The 18,675-nt window shown below is 51.2% G+C and overlaps 1 protein-coding gene across 1 annotated transcript in view; it reads left to right on the forward strand.

Moving 5' to 3' along the window:
* ADAMTS14 (ADAM metallopeptidase with thrombospondin type 1 motif 14) overlaps positions 1 to 18,675 on the forward strand; it is a gene marked incomplete at its 5' end in the record, with an annotated part of 72,493 nt that overhangs the window by 43,538 nt on the left and 10,280 nt on the right. Inside the window, 9 exons of the mRNA XM_080937663.1 lie at positions 7 to 112; positions 1,680 to 1,823; positions 2,734 to 2,866; positions 4,071 to 4,184; positions 5,857 to 6,005; positions 9,524 to 9,699; positions 13,903 to 14,036; positions 14,371 to 14,494; positions 15,407 to 15,487. Coding sequence (XP_080793789.1) covers positions 7 to 112; positions 1,680 to 1,823; positions 2,734 to 2,866; positions 4,071 to 4,184; positions 5,857 to 6,005; positions 9,524 to 9,699; positions 13,903 to 14,036; positions 14,371 to 14,494; positions 15,407 to 15,487 — 1,161 coding nt within the window. The remainder of the gene's footprint in view (positions 1 to 6; positions 113 to 1,679; positions 1,824 to 2,733; positions 2,867 to 4,070; positions 4,185 to 5,856; positions 6,006 to 9,523; positions 9,700 to 13,902; positions 14,037 to 14,370; positions 14,495 to 15,406; positions 15,488 to 18,675) is intronic.

Here is an 18,675-nt window from a genome sequence, read left to right on the forward strand (position 1 = left end):
TGGCAGGGTATGCGCCTGTTACTGGTATGTGCCACCCCCTAAGAAGCTGTGCCCTCAACCACGAGGATGGCTTCTCCTCAGCTTTTGTCGTGGCTCACGAGACAGGTCATGTGTAAGTAGCATTAGGAGGGGGTGTTTAGGAGTGGCTCTCGGGTTCTGGACCAAGTATGGAGCTCAGAGGGGACTTGAGGATAAAAAGCCAGGTCAGGTTCTGTCATTGACACGTGGTATCGTCCAGCTGCCCATGGCTGTGGGGGGCCACATGTGCCCTGTCACAGGTCGGACCTGCTGTCTGGGTGGTCTCTCCTTGCCGTTTCTCCTTTCTGTCTTCAGCCAAGCATCTTTTAGAAACCGACTCCAGCTCGCCCTGGCTTGTGCCTACTGAGAGATTGGCCCAAGCCCACCATAAACAGGCACACTTTGAGCCCAGGCAGGAAGCCAGATGGGACTGGCAGCCAGTTCTGTGGTCTCGGATGCTGTTTAAAACACATCCATTCACTCCCTCGCCAGCATTTGGTTTTATTCTTTTGGTTTGTGAGTTTGTTTGTTTGCTTGCTTGCTTGTGACAGGGTCTCATAGAGTCCCAACTAGTCTCAAACTAGCTGAGGGTGTTCTTGAATTCTGGACCCTCTTGCTTCAGATTAGCCACATTCTGGGATTATAGGCATGTATCAGGTCACCTGGCTTCACTCAGAATTTATTGAGCACCTGTCATGTGCTAGGGTTTGACTTGCTGTAAAAGGCAATAGTATCGACTCTTTCCTAAGTAGAAGCCCCTCACTGCAATGTCAGACTTAGAGGCCTGTCTACCTAATGGTCAGGGGTCCACAAAGTCACTGGCAGTGTTTAAGGGATTAGTTGGGCTTTGGTCTTGGATATCAGTTTAAAGAACAAAATTTTAAATGTAAACTTTCACGGGTACCCACTATGTGTAGAATCCTGTGCAGAGGGAGGGAGGGTTGGTTGGTTGGTTGGTTGGTTGATTTTAGACAGGGTCTCACTGCGTAGCTCTGGCTAGCCTGGAACTCACTATGCAGATCAGACTGGCCTCAAACTCATAGTGACTGTCTATGTCTCCCAAGAGGTGGATGAAAGGCGCGTGCTACAGGCCCATCCATTGAGGAGAGTTTTTAAGATGTTCACACACTGAAGGATTCCACAAGTGAGGCTGACCAGATCAAACTTAACGAGATTAGGCCTTGCATGCAGAAGCCTTTCTGGTGCGACAATTCGAGAGAGAGGTCGATAGCAAAGCAAGTAGTCCCTCCTCTAGAGGCCAAGCCAAGTGTGGCTGTTGGAGCTGATGTTGCACATAAGGATTTTCTACCCAGGCCAGCAATGGGTCCAGGAATGGGCCTGCCAGTTTGCCAGTCACACGAGGGGTGTGGAGCAGAAGGAACAGAATTCACTCCCCAGTCCTGCCCATAGGCTGTGGGAACAATGGGAAGAGGGGGACAAGGAAGGTGAGTGGCCATTGGTGTCCCAGCTGAGCTATCCTCAAGAGTTAGAGGGATGGGTCTCCAGGGGGACTGGAATATGGAGTGAAGCGGAGGCGTGGTCAGAAACTGAGGTTAACAGGCTAATCTGAATTCCCAGTCAAGGTGGGGTCTGCTGTTTTCGGTCCATCTGCCTGTCCTCATGGGGTCAGGACCCAAGCAGGACTTTCTCCTTCCCCGCAGGCTTGGCATGGAACATGACGGCCAGGGCAATGGCTGTGATGATGAGACCAGTCTGGGCAGTGTCATGGCGCCCCTGGTTCAGGCTGCCTTCCACCGGTTCCACTGGTCTCGCTGCAGCAAGCTGGAGCTCAGCCGATACCTCCCGTAGGTTATCTCCACCCCAAGATAGGAATGGGCAGGCAAACCCAGGTTACATGGCTGTCCTGTCCTGCAATCACCCTGCCTTATTGGCCTGGTCATTCTGTATCTCTTGTAACCCCCAATCCCTCACCTGGCCTAAAACACTCACCAGGTGGGTTAGTGAGACTCAGCCTCCCATCTCAGTGTGACCTAGAGGCCCCAAAAGCATGGAGTACTATTAAAAACCAGGCTCTCTTGCCTTACCTGGATGTTACTTAGAATTCCCTATGGGTTGGGCCTGGGAATCTGGGTTCGTGAAGGATGCAAACACCAGGCACACTGGGGATACACAGCTTCAGTTCCCCCAGGGCCCCAGAAACAGGGATCGGGGTGGGGGACACCAGGAGGTGCAGGGCAGGTATTGAAATCAGAGATGGTGACACTGGCCTTCCATCGAAGCTGGATGGCACTGCCTACCCTCCTGTGTGGTAGATACACTTAGACTCAGACAGTGTGACCTCAAATTGCCTACAAGGCCACTGCCAATCTTAATCCATAGTGCATCCCTTTTATTCGGGCAAACGGACACTCTGAGCCACATATCAGCTGTGTCTATGAGGCCATAGTCACCGGGGGACATAACTCTACCCCCTACCCTGCAGGACAGGCCAAGGTCAGCTTGGTTGACCCTGAGTTCTTTAGGCAGGCCTGGGTACCCATGCCCATGGATATTAGTAGAATCTTCCTGCTAACCAGCCGCCTAGGAAGAGAGACTATGTGACAGTCGATCATCCTTAGAAGAAACAGCCGGGACCCTCGACAGTGGGCACAAAGTCCTATTGGCCTTCCTTGCTTATTAAAAGCCCCAATTTGGGAAAGGAAGGCTTAGGATTCATAGCCCTCAGGCTGGCTCACTTCCCTGTCCCTGCCGCAGATCCTACAATTGCCTCCTTGATGACCCCTTCGAGCCCACCTGGCCCCAGCCCCCGGAACTGCCCGGGATCGACTACTCCATGGACGAGCAATGCCGGTTTGACTTTGGCACTGGGTACCACACCTGCTTGGCTGTGAGTAGACTGTGTGCCAGGCTAATTGGACCTGGGCTTTTCCTTTACTGAATACCTTCAGCCCTGCAAGCCGTGGGCCTAGCGGTGCACTTACAGGCTTGGTTCCAGCCACCACACAAGGGTGGGGGATGGAGGGTCAGGTGCACACTCCATCCAATCCCACTGCAGAGGCCTGGGCAGGGCTCAGACCTGGAGAAGATGGGAGGAGTGGGGTAGGGAGGGCAAGCAGCTATTGACGCCCTGGCTAGCCTGGCCCCTTGAGGGGTTTACCTATCGGTCAGGCCAGGGTCTGATCCATGGGCTAGAAGAGAGTTTCCACCTCTGAACACTGTAGTGGGGACATGGTGGTCTGCCTCCATAACCCTGTATCTGGAAGTCTCTCCTCAATGGGACCATCCCACTCCCTCTTCATGCTGCTCAAGGCCATGGACACCAGAGACCTTAACCCTGTTCCTGCTCTTCAGGACAGGATCAGGGGCAACCCTTAAGGTTGGAGGGTCAGCTTGATCTACCCTGAAGGGATCCACCCCAAGGGGACATCTCAGGGTAGAGACATCTACAGAACAGGGTTCTAGTGACTCTAGTACTTTGTACCTGCACCCAGAGAATAAGACCTCCCTCCCCTTCAGGATAGGGTGCCCGGCTTGGTAGCATGGAACCCTTGTGTGGTCACCTTTCCCATTCTCTACGCCTCAGTGGGACATGTGGCCTGACACAGCACTGCTTTGGAGCTGAAGAGCAGGGTGTGGACTTCAGCGGCCACGTGCTTCCAAGTCTTTGAGGAACACCCGTCTGCCTTAGGGGAGATGCTAAGAAAATACTAATGAAATTGGGGGTATCCCTCTAGGCTGGAGCACAAGGTGCCTGACCTCTGACCTCACTGGGTATCCATATTATAAGAAAATGGGGGAGTCTCAAGGTCATGTGGATCCATTCAAGATCCCCCACATGCCCACGGATCAGGGGCATCCTGGGCCCAGAGCTTTGCGGAGCCTCCATGTGGCTCCTGGAACAGTCAATGAGAGAGCAGTGTGCACTGTGCAGAGCCCTTCTCAGACCACAGGAAGGGCCCGAGCAGGCCCTGGAGCCTTAGTGACGCTTGATAGCACATGAGGTTCTGCCTACCTTCTGCCACCCTGCGTCCCGGCAATCGCCTGCCTTCCGTTCTCCCCGCCACTACTGACCTCATCCCCCTGCCCCACAGTTCAGAACCTTTGAGCCCTGCAAGCAGCTGTGGTGCAGCCACCCGGACAACCCATACTTCTGCAAGACCAAGAAGGGGCCTCCGCTGGATGGCACAGAGTGCGCACCGGGCAAGGTACCTGTGAGGGGCTGTGCAGAAAGTGACCCTCCCCCTAAGGTGTGGGACATGCGTCACTGGCATGGACGCAGGTGCCAGGGCCCTGCTCATGGATGGCCCACTTGCCTAATCTCATGACCTCAGCACGTCTACTCTGCCCTTTTTCCCTTGGCCTCTGTGGTCAGCCTGGTTTAGCGTGGTCTCTGGAGCTACAGCCTGCTCACTTCCCGTCACTGTATAGATAAAATGACTGAACCCTAGATAGGCTAAGAAAAGGGTCAGGCTACACAGCAAGTGATTAGCAGAGAGGGATAAAGGGAGGCTGCCTCTTCCTCACCCCAGAAGTCTTTTCTCCTCTTCTGCAGCCTGTCCTTCATGTGTTTCCGGGTGTGTGCTTGCTTTCTTGAGCCTGCATGGTTCAGAGAATTCCCTGGCTCCTCTGAGAGCCCTACGACGCTCTATTTAAAGTCCCAGATGCTCCCCTGTCATAGTCCTGCATTTGCGTTAACCAGTGTGTCTCCATACTGATAAGGTGTGGACGTCTGGGAAGTCTTAAAAATCCCAGCCCTGGAGGACCACAGAGCGGAGTACAAAGGAGTTGGGGGATAGTAGTGAAAGTGTTCTGAGTTAACTGTGGTGAAGGCTCTGTACCTCTGGGTTTTGAAGATGTCGAATTGCACACTCAAAATGAGTGATTCCGGTGGTGTGTAAATCACACCGCATTCTAAACATCTCAGGACCCTAAAGGCTGACTCGACTGTCGGAGAAAGCCCAGGTGTGTCTGGGTTATTAAATTCTTACTTGGGGACTCTGAGAGGAGCAGTTCATCTCTTGAGAAGCACCCAGAAGACTCTGCCGTGTTTTTCCTGGTGTCCCATGGCAAAGGGGAAGAGCGTTACCTTAAGTCTATCTCAGTACCCAGTCCTCTGCCTTCTGGTCTTATGCATATGAGCACACTGTAGCTAACTTCAGACACACCAGAGGAGGGCATCGGATCCCATTACAGATTGTTGTGAGCCACCATGTGGTTGCTGGGAACTGAACTCAGGACCTCTGGAAGAGCAGTCAATGCTCTTAACCACAGCCATCTCTCCAGAGCCCCACGCCTTCTGTTCTTAGGACCATTTAACTGGGGTCCAACAAAGTGAGGTGGCCACATACATCTTGCAGCAGCTGAGCTGGGATTCAAACCCAGGCTTCTTGGAGTCTATGCATCTATTCCTTGGCTCCAGGCCATAGGCTTGGCCCAGATGTATGTCTCTGGTCCCTAGGAAGGCATTTCAGGGTACAGGTCAGCTTCAGACAAGATGAGACAATCGTCCTTTTCCCCTCTCGGACACACCCACACCAAATAGGTGGATGCATGAAATAGTGCACCGTCACAAATATTACTGACTAGTGTTTGCTGGGATGCTGTTCTCAGCATTGCATTGGAGAAGAGTGGCTATGTCCTGGATGGCAAGTCCTTTGTCTGAAGCGGCTCAGCTACCTATACTTCAGTAGGGCTGGGATCCTGCTCAGTTCATTCCCCAGGCTAATCTCTTAATGGATTCTTCTCCCCCTTTCTTCCCGAGCCCCTGCCCCTGGGCTTACCATAGTATTAGCTATGCTGTATGTCCCAAGGAACGCCCTTGTTGCACACTCCATGGTGGTGTCCTAAGGTGACCATATGCCCTATGCTCCACCCTAGTGGTGCTTCAAAGGCCATTGTATCTGGAAGTCACCGGAGCAGACGTATGGCCAGGATGGAGGCTGGAGTTCCTGGACCAGCTTTGGCTCATGTTCTCGGTCATGCGGAGGTGGGGTACGGTCCCGAAGCCGGAGCTGCGACAACCCTCCGTGAGTGCCGTGATCTAGGTAGAGGCGGGCAGGGCAGAGGATGCCACTTATGTAGGGGAGAGAGAGACAGAGGGAAGGCAGAAGGTGGACCAGGTGCAGGAAAGTGACCCTTCCAGACACATGATTCCTGGATAAGGGCCCAGAATGTCGGAGCAAAGCAGTTTGTTCGTGATGAGCCATCGGGGCTGAATTCTGGAAATGCGCCTGATAAAATGTCTCAAGTTGTCCTGTCCAGAGGAGACTCCAGGGAAACTGAGTGGGTTCAGCAGACCCCTGCCAGGTACTCAGAGACCTCCTTCAGCCCAATCTTTTAGTGCAACTTTGAGTAAACACCAGTTTCAATGCGTTAACACACCATCAAGTTAGCTTTCTGCTACAGATGTAAACTCTCCTGCCCCATCCCTTTGCACACTTTTGTAACTTCTTCTGCCTAAAGCCAGTCTCTCCATCCCCCACCTCAGTGTACTGGAGAGCGCTTGACTCTTCCTTTCAGTCATCTTGGTGGGATCCCCTCCTCTACTTCACGGCTACGGGATGTCCGAGCCCCAGTTCCCCACAGTTCTCATCTCCCAGGGTGGAACTGCTTGTTTGACACTCTAACAAGGAATGGGTGAACTAGTTGAAGCTGCCACAGATCCACCGCCTAGAGACTTCCACAGGGCCTAGTCCAGGCCCTCCTTACACCAGATGGCCATAGCTGATTCCTTAAAAATAGTAGTTAGTCATTTGGAGCTCTCTGAATAAAGTATTTGTCGTGCAAGCCAGATTGGACTCACATCCCTAAACCTACATAAAGGCCAAGCGAGTCTGGGGGCTGGAGAGATGGCTCTGTGGTTGAGAGCACTGGTTGCTCTGCTGGAGGACCAGGGTTCAATTCCCAGCACCCACGTGGTAGCTCACAACTGGCTGTAACTCCAGCTCCAGGGGATCCAACACCCTCACACAGACATGCCTGCAGAAAAAAAAAAACACCAATTCATATAAAGTAAAAATAATTAAGTCATTTTTTTAAAATGGGGCAAGTGTGATGGCTGCTCATGATCTTAGCATCTGAGAGATGGGGATGCAGGATTCCTCGGGGCAAGCTGGCCGGGAAGACCAGTCAGAATCAAGTGCCAGGTCCAACATGAGACCCTGCCCCAATGGATAAACTAGAAAGTGAGGGTACCCAGTGTCAACTTAAGGCCACCATGCACATGTCCACACATGCACATACATGCACTTGTGACCATGCACACACACATGTGCGCCACACACTCAGGCACGTGCAGAAAGGGGGATAAAAGAAACAGTGGCTATTGGTGCTATACCATACACGGATTGCTGGCTCTCTGCCACCAAAGCCACTGGTGTCTGTGTTAACCTGGCTGACCTCATACAGATGACAGTGATCACGGACTCCCTTGTCGTTTTCCTCTGTTGGAGATGCCAAAGCCAAGGAGGTGGGAAGGTGTCATGGCGCCTGCTCTGACAAACCACCTTGCATTTGCCAGCAAGTCATTCCCCTGATCAACTCTCCCATTTCTTACCTTTCCTGTAGCAAAACCTGTCGTAGTAGGTGTTTAGTCTCCATTGGGGGTTTCTACCCCACCTTAGATCATTCAGTCCCCAGGTAAAAGGCACACAACCTTTACATTTATGATAAGCCTTTGAAGCACTAGAGCTGGGCACATATCTACCCTCAGAGCTATGGGTATCTACTTCCCCATCAATAACCCTGAGTTATGACTCGCCATGTTCCATCTGGGCAGCTCTTAATTCCAGTTGGCCAGCCCTCATGGCCATGTTTTCAGGACTCATCTACCTCATGGCATCCTCTTCTCTCTCCACCTTCTCTCCTCTCCTTTCTCTCCCCTGTGGTCCTGCCTCAGACCCCAAGCCCTGAAACCCAAACCCTGCCTATCTCTCTTTATTTAACTAATAGTTTAAAATTAAGGAACAAGGTCACCTAGCATTACTTAATGTACGTGCAGATTCTCTCATCCCTAGGGACAACCAGGCCTTGGGGATAGTGTTTAGCATTAAATACATAGCAGAAGACCAAAACCGCAGCAAATACCTTTTTGCTTTATGAGGCTTAAATGGAATAATATGTATGCCTCACACTGGGGCATGCGTTAGGCATTCCAGAGGCAACAGATGTTATTACTAGGAAGTGCCCTAAGTGTTGTGTACGGGATGCTGTGTGCAGGATGCTGTGTGTTCAGGTAGGAATCATGCCTGTAGAGTTCTCCCAGAGTCTCTGATCGGGGGCACTGTTGCCTCCTATACTTGGATACTTTACATTGAAAGGTTCTCATTTTGTTTTGTTTGGAACACGGTCTCACTAGGTAACTTTGACTGGTCTGAAACTCAGTATGTAGACCAGGCTGGCCTCAAACTCATAGGGATCCACCTGCTTCTGCCTCCCAAGTGTGAGCAATTAAAAGTATATGCCATCAAAACCAGCTTAATAGTCTTTTTAAAAAGATTTATTTTTATTTTATGTGAGTTGTTTGCCTGTATGTATACATGTGCACTGTGTGCTTGCAGTTCCTGAAGAGGCCAGAAGAGGGCATCAGATCCCTGGGAACTAGAGTTATAGACTTGTGAGCCACCATGTGGTTGCTGGGAACTGAACCCACAGGAGTAGCCAGTGGAGCCATCTCCCCAGCTCCATACTGACCAATTGACTGTCTTTTCTAATCCTCTTGACCTAATGGGGAGAGTGTCAGTTGCTCTCCTCTGTTTTGTCACAACCGGAGGTGAGTTACGTAGATCCCACCTTTCAAGGGGGGCATCAAGGCCGAGCAAAGCCAAACCAAGGCCACAGGGTCAGGACTTGGATGTTGGCTCTTCTGGTTCAAAACCCAAGACTCTTTGGCTGCTCCTGAGTTTACTGTATCCCATTATGAGACGGGAGTGGGTGTGGAGAACTCTTTGTATTGACCAAGTGCCTGCGCGGTCTGCAGTAAGCATTGAAGGAATTTAAAGAATAAGAAAGGCTGACAGAGAGGGTTAGCCAGTCCTTCATCTGTCTGTCCCTATGTCTCCTGCCCCCCCATTCCCTCTCCCCCTAGGGAGATAGGAGTTAGCACTCTTCCTATGGGTGAAATAGTCAGGGGGAGGAGAAGTCACTAGTTGGAGTGTTTGCCCAGGGTGCAGTTCTGGTTCAGTCCCTAGAATCACGTAAATTGGGAGTGGTGGTAGATACCTGTAGTCCCAATTCAGAGGGTAGAGGCTAGAAGATCCAAAGGTCAAGCCATCCACATAGTCCAAGGTCAGCCTGAGTGACATGAGACCCAAAAAGAAACAGAAAGAGAAAGAGGGAGAGGGAGGGAAGGAAAGGGGGGAGAAAGAGAGAGTTCAGAAGACCCTGAGTTCAATGGCCTAACACTATAGGTCTGGGTTGAGAAATAATCTACCACTGTACAATGAAGCTGTCCCAGGTCTCATGTGGAAGCTCTCCTCTTTCCAGCCTTCCTCCCATTGTCCCACCCCTCCCCCCACTCAGTCATCCGGTCTCTCTGCCACTGCAGCCCAGCCTATGGAGGTCGTCTGTGTTCAGGGTCCATGTTTGAGTACCAGATCTGCAACAGTGAGGACTGTCCTGGGCCCTACGAGGACTTCCGGGCCCAGCAGTGTGCCAAGCGAAACTCCTACTATACCCACCAGAATGCCAAGCACAGCTGGCTACCCTATGAGCCAGAGAGTGGTGAGTTGCCTGTTCTGCTCAACTCTTGGACATGTTCCCATTCCTCTTCTCACACCTATTGAGACCTAGGGTGCCACGGGGAACCCGTGGGCTGACTCGCCTGAGTCCTTAGGTAGACCTGCATGCCAGCACTTGTGGAGACACTGTTGCTGTTGAGGCCACCCCCGGTTTGTATGTTTATAAGGCAGGCATCTTTCGGAGGGGGCTCCCCTCTCCAGGGATGCCCATAGCTGAGCACAGAGCTGGGGTCGAGTAAGTGCTGTTCAGATATCCAGTCCTTACCTGCATATGAAGGCATCTGCCCTATAAAAGAAACAGCAGAACACTTTAGGAAAACTCAGACAGATCTCAACAGCATCACTTTTCAATCTTAGCCCTAGGAGGCAGAAGCAGATCTCCGAATTTAATACCACCAGCCAGGTCTATATAGTAAGTTCTAAGCCAGTCAGGGATACACATCGAGACACTATCTCAGAAACAAGGAGGAGGGAGGAAGGGAGGAAGGCGGGGGATGGGGGGGGACAAAGGCTGAGTTCACTTTCTGGAACTGGGGAAGGCCCAGCGTGCAGCCCCAGGGCCTTGCAGTGCTCTCTAGGGGTGCCATGTCCAGAGGAGCTTCAACCTAAGCTAGGCCAGGTTTATAGGTTTTATGGGTGAAGCATGCATACATTTAGCATGCTGAAGGCGGCTTGAAAGGCAGGTAGGTAGGAACCTGGAGGTGGGGGTCTCGTGTTGCCCTCCTGCTCCGGCTGCTCTGGGATAGGAACCGGAGTGCCTGATGTGGGGGACCATACTGAGGCCAACACCCAGTCTTTTATTGCATGTTTAGGGAGTGTTCCTGCTGTAGGGTTAGGAATGCCTGGGTGCCTGGCTCTTCAGGCTCGAAGCCAGACGGGCTTTACCGATGCAGTGGTTCCCTTGGATCCCAGGCAGTGCTTATGAGAACAATGTCTTCTCAAACCTGCGTCAACATCAGCACCCTGAGCTCAGGCTCATGCTGATTTCTCATAATATAAGGGACTTCAGAGTCTTGCCAGGGTCAGACTTCTCATCCGTGCCTTTTGGGAGCAGGCAGGAGGGGGCAGGAGGGGGCAGAAGCAGGCAGGAGCAGGCAGGAGCAGGCAGGAGGGGGTAGGAGGGGGTAGAAGGGGGGAGGAGCAGGCAGGAGGAGAGCAGGAGGGGGCAGGAGCAGGCAGGAGGGGGTAGGAGCAGGCAGGAGGGGGCAGGAGCAGGCAGGAGGGGGCAGGAGCAGGCAGGAGGGGGCAGGAGGGGGCAGCAGGGGGGAGGAGCAGGCAGGAGGGGGCAAGAGTGGGCAGGACCTTTCTTCTGCCTGCATTCCACCTACTCTGAGTGGTGTCAGATGTCCAGGCAGCTGCCTGCAGGGTCCACTAGAATGACCTTGCTTCTCATCTGGAGGTAGAGCCCCCAAACCCACCAGGAATCGGACTCTCAATGAAGTTCTCTAAAGTGGTCTTAGATATTCTGATTCTGTACTGGAGTCTTATGTGAGGAACCTGGTAGCCCAGTGCGGTGATGCATATCTTTGGTCCAAGTACTTGGGAGGTAGGGACAGGCAGATCTCTGAGTTTGAGGCCAACCTTGAACTACAAAGCGGTTTCTAGGACAGCTAGGGCTACACAGAGAAACCCTATCTCAAAACAACAACGACAACAAAACCATCAGAAGAAAGAGAAGGAGGAGGAGGAGAAGAAAGTGACCCAGTCTCTTGGGAGCTTGGGAACAGGAGCTAACCAGACTCCTTAGGATGAGCTTTGGGAAAGGCTGTCTTTAAATACCTTGCAGGTCCACAGGGAGAGGCCTGGTTAGGCAGAGTTGAGGGACAGCTGGATGTTAGGCTTTTCCCAGGACTTTCGACCAATTCCAGGAAGTTAGCTAAGCCCCCAACCTCACTTTCTCTAAGAAACACAGTGAGTGTTTAGCTGTTCTCTACGACTTCCTTTTTAGGACATAATCAGCTCACAGAGGGAGGGAAATTTTCATTTTGGACATACAGTCCTCCTAATGGTGTGCCAGCTAGGCTGCAGAGCCAAAGCATGACCCAAGTGACTTTGTGGTTACAAGCTTGGCTAAGCCACTCCATGTATGGCCTTAAGCACATTACTTAGCCTCTGGTCCTGTGTTTCCTCTGAGATGTTAGAACCTGTGCTGGGGTGTGGCTCAGTGGTAGAGCACTTGCCTAGCATTCATGAGACCCTAGGTTTTATTCCCAATACCACGCAGAGTGTTGGGGGGTGGATATCGGGGAGCTGGGAAGATCACTTAGTTGGTACAGTGTTTACCATGTAAGTATGTTAACTTGATTTGATCCCCACAAGTCTTGAGCTGAAGAGATGGCTCAGAAGAGCACCCATGTCTCTGCCAGAGGGCTCAGCATTATATGGTGGCTAAAATCAGTCTGTGACTCCAATTCCTGGGGATCTGATGCCCTCTTCTGGCCTCCACAGGCACTGCACACACGTGGCGCACAGACATGTACACTCAAAATACCCACACATATAGAAAGTTTTACATTATAAATCTTTAGGGGGCTGGAGAGATGACTCGGTGGTTAAGAGCGCTGACTGCTCTTCCAGAGGTCCTGAGTTCAATTCTCAGCACCAACATGGTGGCTCACAACCATCTGTCATGGGATCCGATGCCCTCTTCTGGTGTGTGTCTGAAGACAGCGACGGCATACACATATGCATACAATTAAAAAATAAACCTTTAAAATAAAATAAGTAAATCTGAGCAGTGTAGCATATACTTGTAGTCCCAACACCAGGGAAATAGGAGAGGTGGTCCCTGGGTTTACTAGCCAGTCAGCCTCGACTAAATGGCACACTTCTAGTCCTGGAGAAAGAAGGTAGGGACTAGGAAGGTGACTCAGTACATAAAGTGCTCACTGCATAGTCGTGCACGTGCGTGAGTGTATGAACTCATGAGTTTGGATCCCCAGAGCCCACACAAAAGCTGGACACAGTGTCCACACATCTATAATCCCAGTACTGGAGGGGGCAGGCGGGGACAGGCTGACACCCAACAAATCAGTGAACTAAGGTTCAGTGAGAGATGCTTTCTCAAAAAAGCAGCTGGCACTGGACTGGGAAAGACACCTGATGTCCACCCCTGGCTTCTGCATGTGTTTACACTCATGCGTGTGCATACAACACACACATACATGCATACATACAAACCCAACTGGACGGATCCTGAGCACATACTAAGGTTGTCTTTCAGTGGGTACACATGCACGCACACACACATACACTCACACACAGAGAGAAAGAGAGAGGGAGAAGCAATTGTTAAGTTGCCCATGTAACCCCTCACTAAAGCTCATGCAAGTGATCCTAATTAAACTCACTGAGTTACTACAAACAGAGTAAGTCCTATAAGTTCTAACCTTCCTCACTAGTATGTTGAAATGAAGTGACTTAAGTCATCATGACAAGCATTTGCTATTGTTTCTCAAAGGCGTAAAAGGGCCTTGAAAGGATCTGGAATCCAGTGAGCATCTGCTAGGTTGAGATAGATAGATAGATAGATAGATAGATAGATAGATAGATAGATAGATAGATGGATGGATGGATGGATGGATGGATGGATGGATGGATGGATGGATGGATGGATGGATGGATGGATAGGTGGGTGGGTGGGTGGGTGGGTGGGTGGGTGGATGGATGGATGGATGGATGGATGGATGGATGGATAGATAGGCAGATAGATATAATTTTATATTAAATACTCACTCATCAGAGTGGGACTGAGAGCTGGTTACCCTCAGAGGCCAGAAGGCTTCAGATGCCCTGGAGCTGGAGTAGGCTGGTTGTTAGAGACTCATCCTGGGTGCTGGGAATTGAACTCAGGACCTCTGGAAGAGCAGCAAGCATTCTTAACCACTGAGTCATCTCTCCAGCTCTAACTGCTGGTTTACTATTGATAGTTTGTCAATAGATTTTTCTCAGTAAACTGATAATGCATTTTCCTGGTCAGGGATCATGAAAATCAGGGAACCGTGGCTCAAAGGGAGTAGAGACGTTTGCCTCGGGGCACAGGACCGAATTTTAAATGCCACAGCAGGGTTCTTAAGCCAACCCCCCAGACAGAGTCCCCACCACTGTCACAGAGCTGACACTGGACTTTGTGGCTGATGACATCCTAAGCCATCCAGTGGGCTTAGCAGAGTCTCTCTCCTTACAGATGCCCAGAAGTGTGAGCTCATTTGCCAGTCTGCAGACACTGGAGATGTGGTATTTATGAACCAAGTGGTCCACGATGGGACCCGCTGCAGTTATCGGGATCCTTACAGCGTCTGTGCCCGTGGAGAGTGTGTGGTGGGTACTGCTGCAAACTGCTTACACGCTGCTGGCTCATGGGGCTGGGGGGCTTCACTGCTGTTTCTTGGTTCCTGAGATAATAGGTGTTTTTCACCTGTCACACCTAAGGGCAGCCAGGCTGCTGCAGAGAGGTCCCTTCCTGGCCTCCACCATTAGAGAAGTAAAGTGACCCAGGCTAAGACCGCCTGGAACACAGGGTGAATTTTGGGGAGTTCTCATGTGCCAGGGTTTCCCCCTTTGGGAAGGGCCAGGAGTCTCAGGAGGGAGCCAGTGGGCCAGGGAGGTGGAGGCAAAGGGATCCTCCTTCTGCTGACTTCACCTCCACCTCCAGCCCTTTGGTTGCGACAAGGAGGTGGGGTCCATGAAGACGGATGACAAGTGTGGTGTCTGCGGTGGGGACAACTCTCACTGCAGGACTGTGAAGGGGACACTGGGGAAGGCCTCCAAGCAGGCAGGTGAGCATGGGGGAGCAAGGCAGGGGGTGTGTATGGGGTTGGGGGTGGGGCACTGCGGAAGGTCTCCAAGCAGGCAGGGAAGCATGGCTGGGTGTATGGCATATATGTATGTAGGGTTCTTCTTAACCAGTGCTGGAGAGGGGAGGGCCCTGGAGCCTGGCTGCAGACCTTCCCAGTCTGCCTGTGGCTGGTCCCCTATTTTCCTGGCATATTTTATGGGCTCACAGGAGCACAGAAGCTCAGAAACCATTTGGGGGGAGAGAGGGAGGTTAGGTAACATGGGAGGACCTGTCCTGAGCCATCGCTTTGACCCTGGGGCTTTTGGTAGAAGTGAGGGGTCATTTTCTATTCTCGTTTTAAAAACGAGATCTGGGACCTTTTTTCCACTTTGAATTTCTGGTCCCTTAAGTTCTTCGACTTCCACCTCTAACCTCACAAAACTTGCTATGGAAGGGGAGCAGGCAGAAGCAGGGGAAGGTTGGTGACCAAGAAAGGCTTGTTTCCAAGCTTTGAATCGTTCTAAAGGAGCCAAGTAGGATCTTCATGGCTGATCTCATCTACAGCTCTACAGTAGATTAGGAAGAAAAGGGGGAGATGGAGAACGCAGAAGAGAAGGTCACAATGGGAAATAAAAGCAACTCACAAATGCGGGCATCAGTGCCCGTGGTAGTGACCCCTAGAGGGCACTTGCAGCTATAACATCTCATATGCCCTTCCATCCTTGGGGTGGGGAAGATTCCAAGCCTAGTTTCCAGACAAGGAAGCAGGTTTCTCTGAAAGGCTCTGAGTTGGAGAAGTCCTTGTGTTTCCGGCAGTGTGGTGTAAGGCGGTGTGGGGTGAGGTAGATGGGGTACTGAGCAGGGAGCCACCCTCTCAGGACTCTTTGCTTTTCTGGATGCCCCTGGGTGGCAGCGGCTCTCAAACAGGTGCAGATCCCGGCAGGTGCCAGGCACATTCAGATTGAGTTGCTGGAGAAGGCTCCCCACCGTATCGGTGAGTGCCATGTGGGGCAGGGAGGGCAGGGAGGGCAGGGATCCCAGAGCAGGAGGGACCCTCAGATTTAAATAAAGACAGACAGTACCTTTTAGTTGTTAAATTTATGCTGAATAGCTGAACCATCACTTAGTTCAAATTTATGGAGGGGAGTATGGTAAGCATTTCCATCCCCCAGGGCTTGTCTCTTCCTGCCAGGATCAATTACTGTTTAAATTTCTTACGTGAGCAGGTGGCATCTTTTTTTAAAAGTCATTTTGCAGAAGGGCTCAGACAGCTCTTGCTGCTTGGCACACAACCTCAAGAACATAGGGTCAGGAGTAACAATTGTCACAGGACCTCATTTCCGTGGCCATGGTCATGGCTGGCTCGGCTAAGTGGTTCTGGTTGCCTGAACCCAAACAGCCAAACACTGGGAGCTGGTGGGTCCGATGGGAGTTCACTGGTCTAGGAAGTGTGGGTGGTACTGGCAATTGGCTAAGTCTGAGGTTGACAGAGCTATGACTGACCCCAAAAAGCAAATCTTGGAATATTTACTGGATGTCTGTCCCTTGGCCATCTGCAGTAGCTAGAGAGAGAGCAGGTCCTCAGAGTGCAAGAACTCTGCCAACCCCTAACACTGCATTGACCCAAGTCACATGGCCCAAGCACCCGTCAATGGCTAAAACCACAGATTGTCACTTGTTGAAGGAATGGAAAAATAACAGGACTATGAGGTATTGGCAGCCATTGCTATAGTCCACCATACGGGCCCTAGATCCCCATTGTGATGCTACATAAACAGTTACTAAAAAAGGTGTTACGGCTGTTGCACAAACATGAAGCCAAGACAGTTTGAAAGCTGGATCTCCAGAGGCTGGGGAGACAGCCCAGTGGGCAGAGTGTTTTCCTTGGGAGCATGAGGACCTGGGTTTGGCTGCCCAGAACCCACACAAATGCCAACAGTGTGGTGTGTGCCTACAATCACAGTGCTAGAGCAGTGTTTGCAAAGAGCCTTGGAGCTGAATTTCTGAGCCTTATGTTCACTACAGACCCTCTCTCAAAAATAGATGGATGGATGGGTGGGTGGATGGATGGATGGATGGATGGATGGGTGGGTGGGTGGATGGATGGATGGATAAATGGATGGATGGGTGGGTGAGTAGATGGATGGATGGGTGGATGGATGGATGGGTGGATGGATGGGTGGGTGGGTGGATGGATGGATGGATAAATGGATGGATGGGTGGGTGAGTAGATGGATGGATGGGTGGATGGATGGATGGGTGGATGGATGGGTGGGTGGGTGGATGGATGGATGGATAAATGGATGGATGGGTGGGTGAGTAGATGGATGGATGGGTGGGTAGATAATAGAGATGGATGGATAGATGGATGGATGAATGGATGGATGGATAGATAGAAAGATGGATAGATAGATATTTATATGGTAAAATGACTGAGGAAGACTGTAACAGTGAGCCCTGGTCTCCACATACACTACACGCATGTGTACACACATACACAAACATATACATATATAAAACATGTACATGCATGTATACACACACACACATCAGAATGCCCAAACAGATTAAACTTAAAAAGTCAAGTCCAGACATAGTAGTGCACATCTTTCATCCAAACACCCAGAAGGAAAAAGCAGATGGGACTCTGGGAGTTCGAGGCCAACCTGATCTACATAGCAAATTCTAGACTAGCCAGAGGTACCTAGCTAGTGAAACTGTATCTCAAACTAAAATAAAATAAATATTGAAGTTAAGAGCCAACAAGATGGCTCCATAGGTAAGGACACTTACCACGCAAGCTGAATAACCACAGTTTGATCCCTGGGACCCTCTAAAAGGTACAAGATGAAACCTGACTTTACAAGGTTGACCTTTGACCCCCACGCATAGGCCATGATGAACCCCCCCCCATAATAGTAAATAAACTTTTTTTCAGTTTTAAAAATTCATGTTAAGACATTAATGCGATAGGAAAGATGTTTTTATCATTTGGTCTAGTCTTGCTTTTACTGAAACCAAATCAGCAGTCAGAAACTAGGCACGTACCAACGAGGTTCCCGAGACATCGTACAGATTCCAGTGGTGGCAGGGCCTGTGGTGGGGTCGGGGGGCGGGGTGGATGAATGCTGGTGTGTGCTGGGGTTCTTTTGGGGTGTTGGAAGTATTCTAAGATTACACATGGTGATGATTGGAGGTGCTAAACCAGCATCGGGTTGCACGCTTTAATAGGGCGAATTACACGGTGTGGATTGCGTCTCTGTGGTAAACTCGAGAGCTCAGCTTGGAACCCTGCCTGGCGGCTGTGGGCAGCGGCTGTGTTCTCCCATGTCAGCCTGTGCTCAGGCAGACCCCCCTCATGGAGAGAACATGAGCTTCGATATCACTGTGGCAAGTCACCGAGGCCTCTCCAGCCCGGTAGCCTAGCAAGTCCTGTCAGCCTTCCTTTACACCCACATAAAACGCAGTGTCTCTCGGCAAGCTCAGCTGTCGCAAAAAGTTCACGGTCACCGTTTTAGATCGTTATCGGTCGTACGAGACACTCCGAGCTTCCTGGAGCTGCATCTGTTCCTGGTGCAGCTGTAGTGGCTCCCATCCTTCTGCCTTGAGGGTACCTGAAAAGCCATAGTTCATCCACTCGATGGCCAAAGAGAAACTGAGGCCTGAAGCAAGTCAGGGTCTTCTCCGGGTTCTGAGTCACTCATCTGGGATGAGGCTGAGTGGCCCTGGGTCCTGGTCTCTGAGCACCAGCACCACACCCTTGTCAGCTGGTTCCACGCTACAGTGAACGTGAGTTTGGGGAGCCAGACTTAGGTGACTCCTGCCCAGTCAACCTCTTGACTGGTTCCCAGTGGGGATATTCTGCACAGGTTGATAGCTGTCCCCTGGGGTGGGCAGGGCAGGTGGAGTACCACACATGGGGATCCTGGCAGCGGGCAAGAGGTGCCATGGATCAGAAACCTACTACAGACATGTAGTTCCATGGTAGGTCATCAGTGCAAATGTGGAAAATGTGCTGTCTTAGTTAGGGTTTCCATTGCCGTGAAGAGACGCGTGACCAAGACAGCTCTTAGAAGGACAACATTTAAGTGGGGCTGGCTTACAGTTCAGAGGTTCAGTCCATTGTCATCATGGTAGGTAGTGTGACTGAACCCATGCAGGCATAGCGCTAGAGGAGGTGAG

This window comes from Micromys minutus (assembly GCF_963924665.1).
Source record: "Micromys minutus genome assembly, chromosome: 25".
Classification (NCBI taxonomy): Eukaryota; Metazoa; Chordata; class Mammalia; order Rodentia; family Muridae; genus Micromys; species Micromys minutus.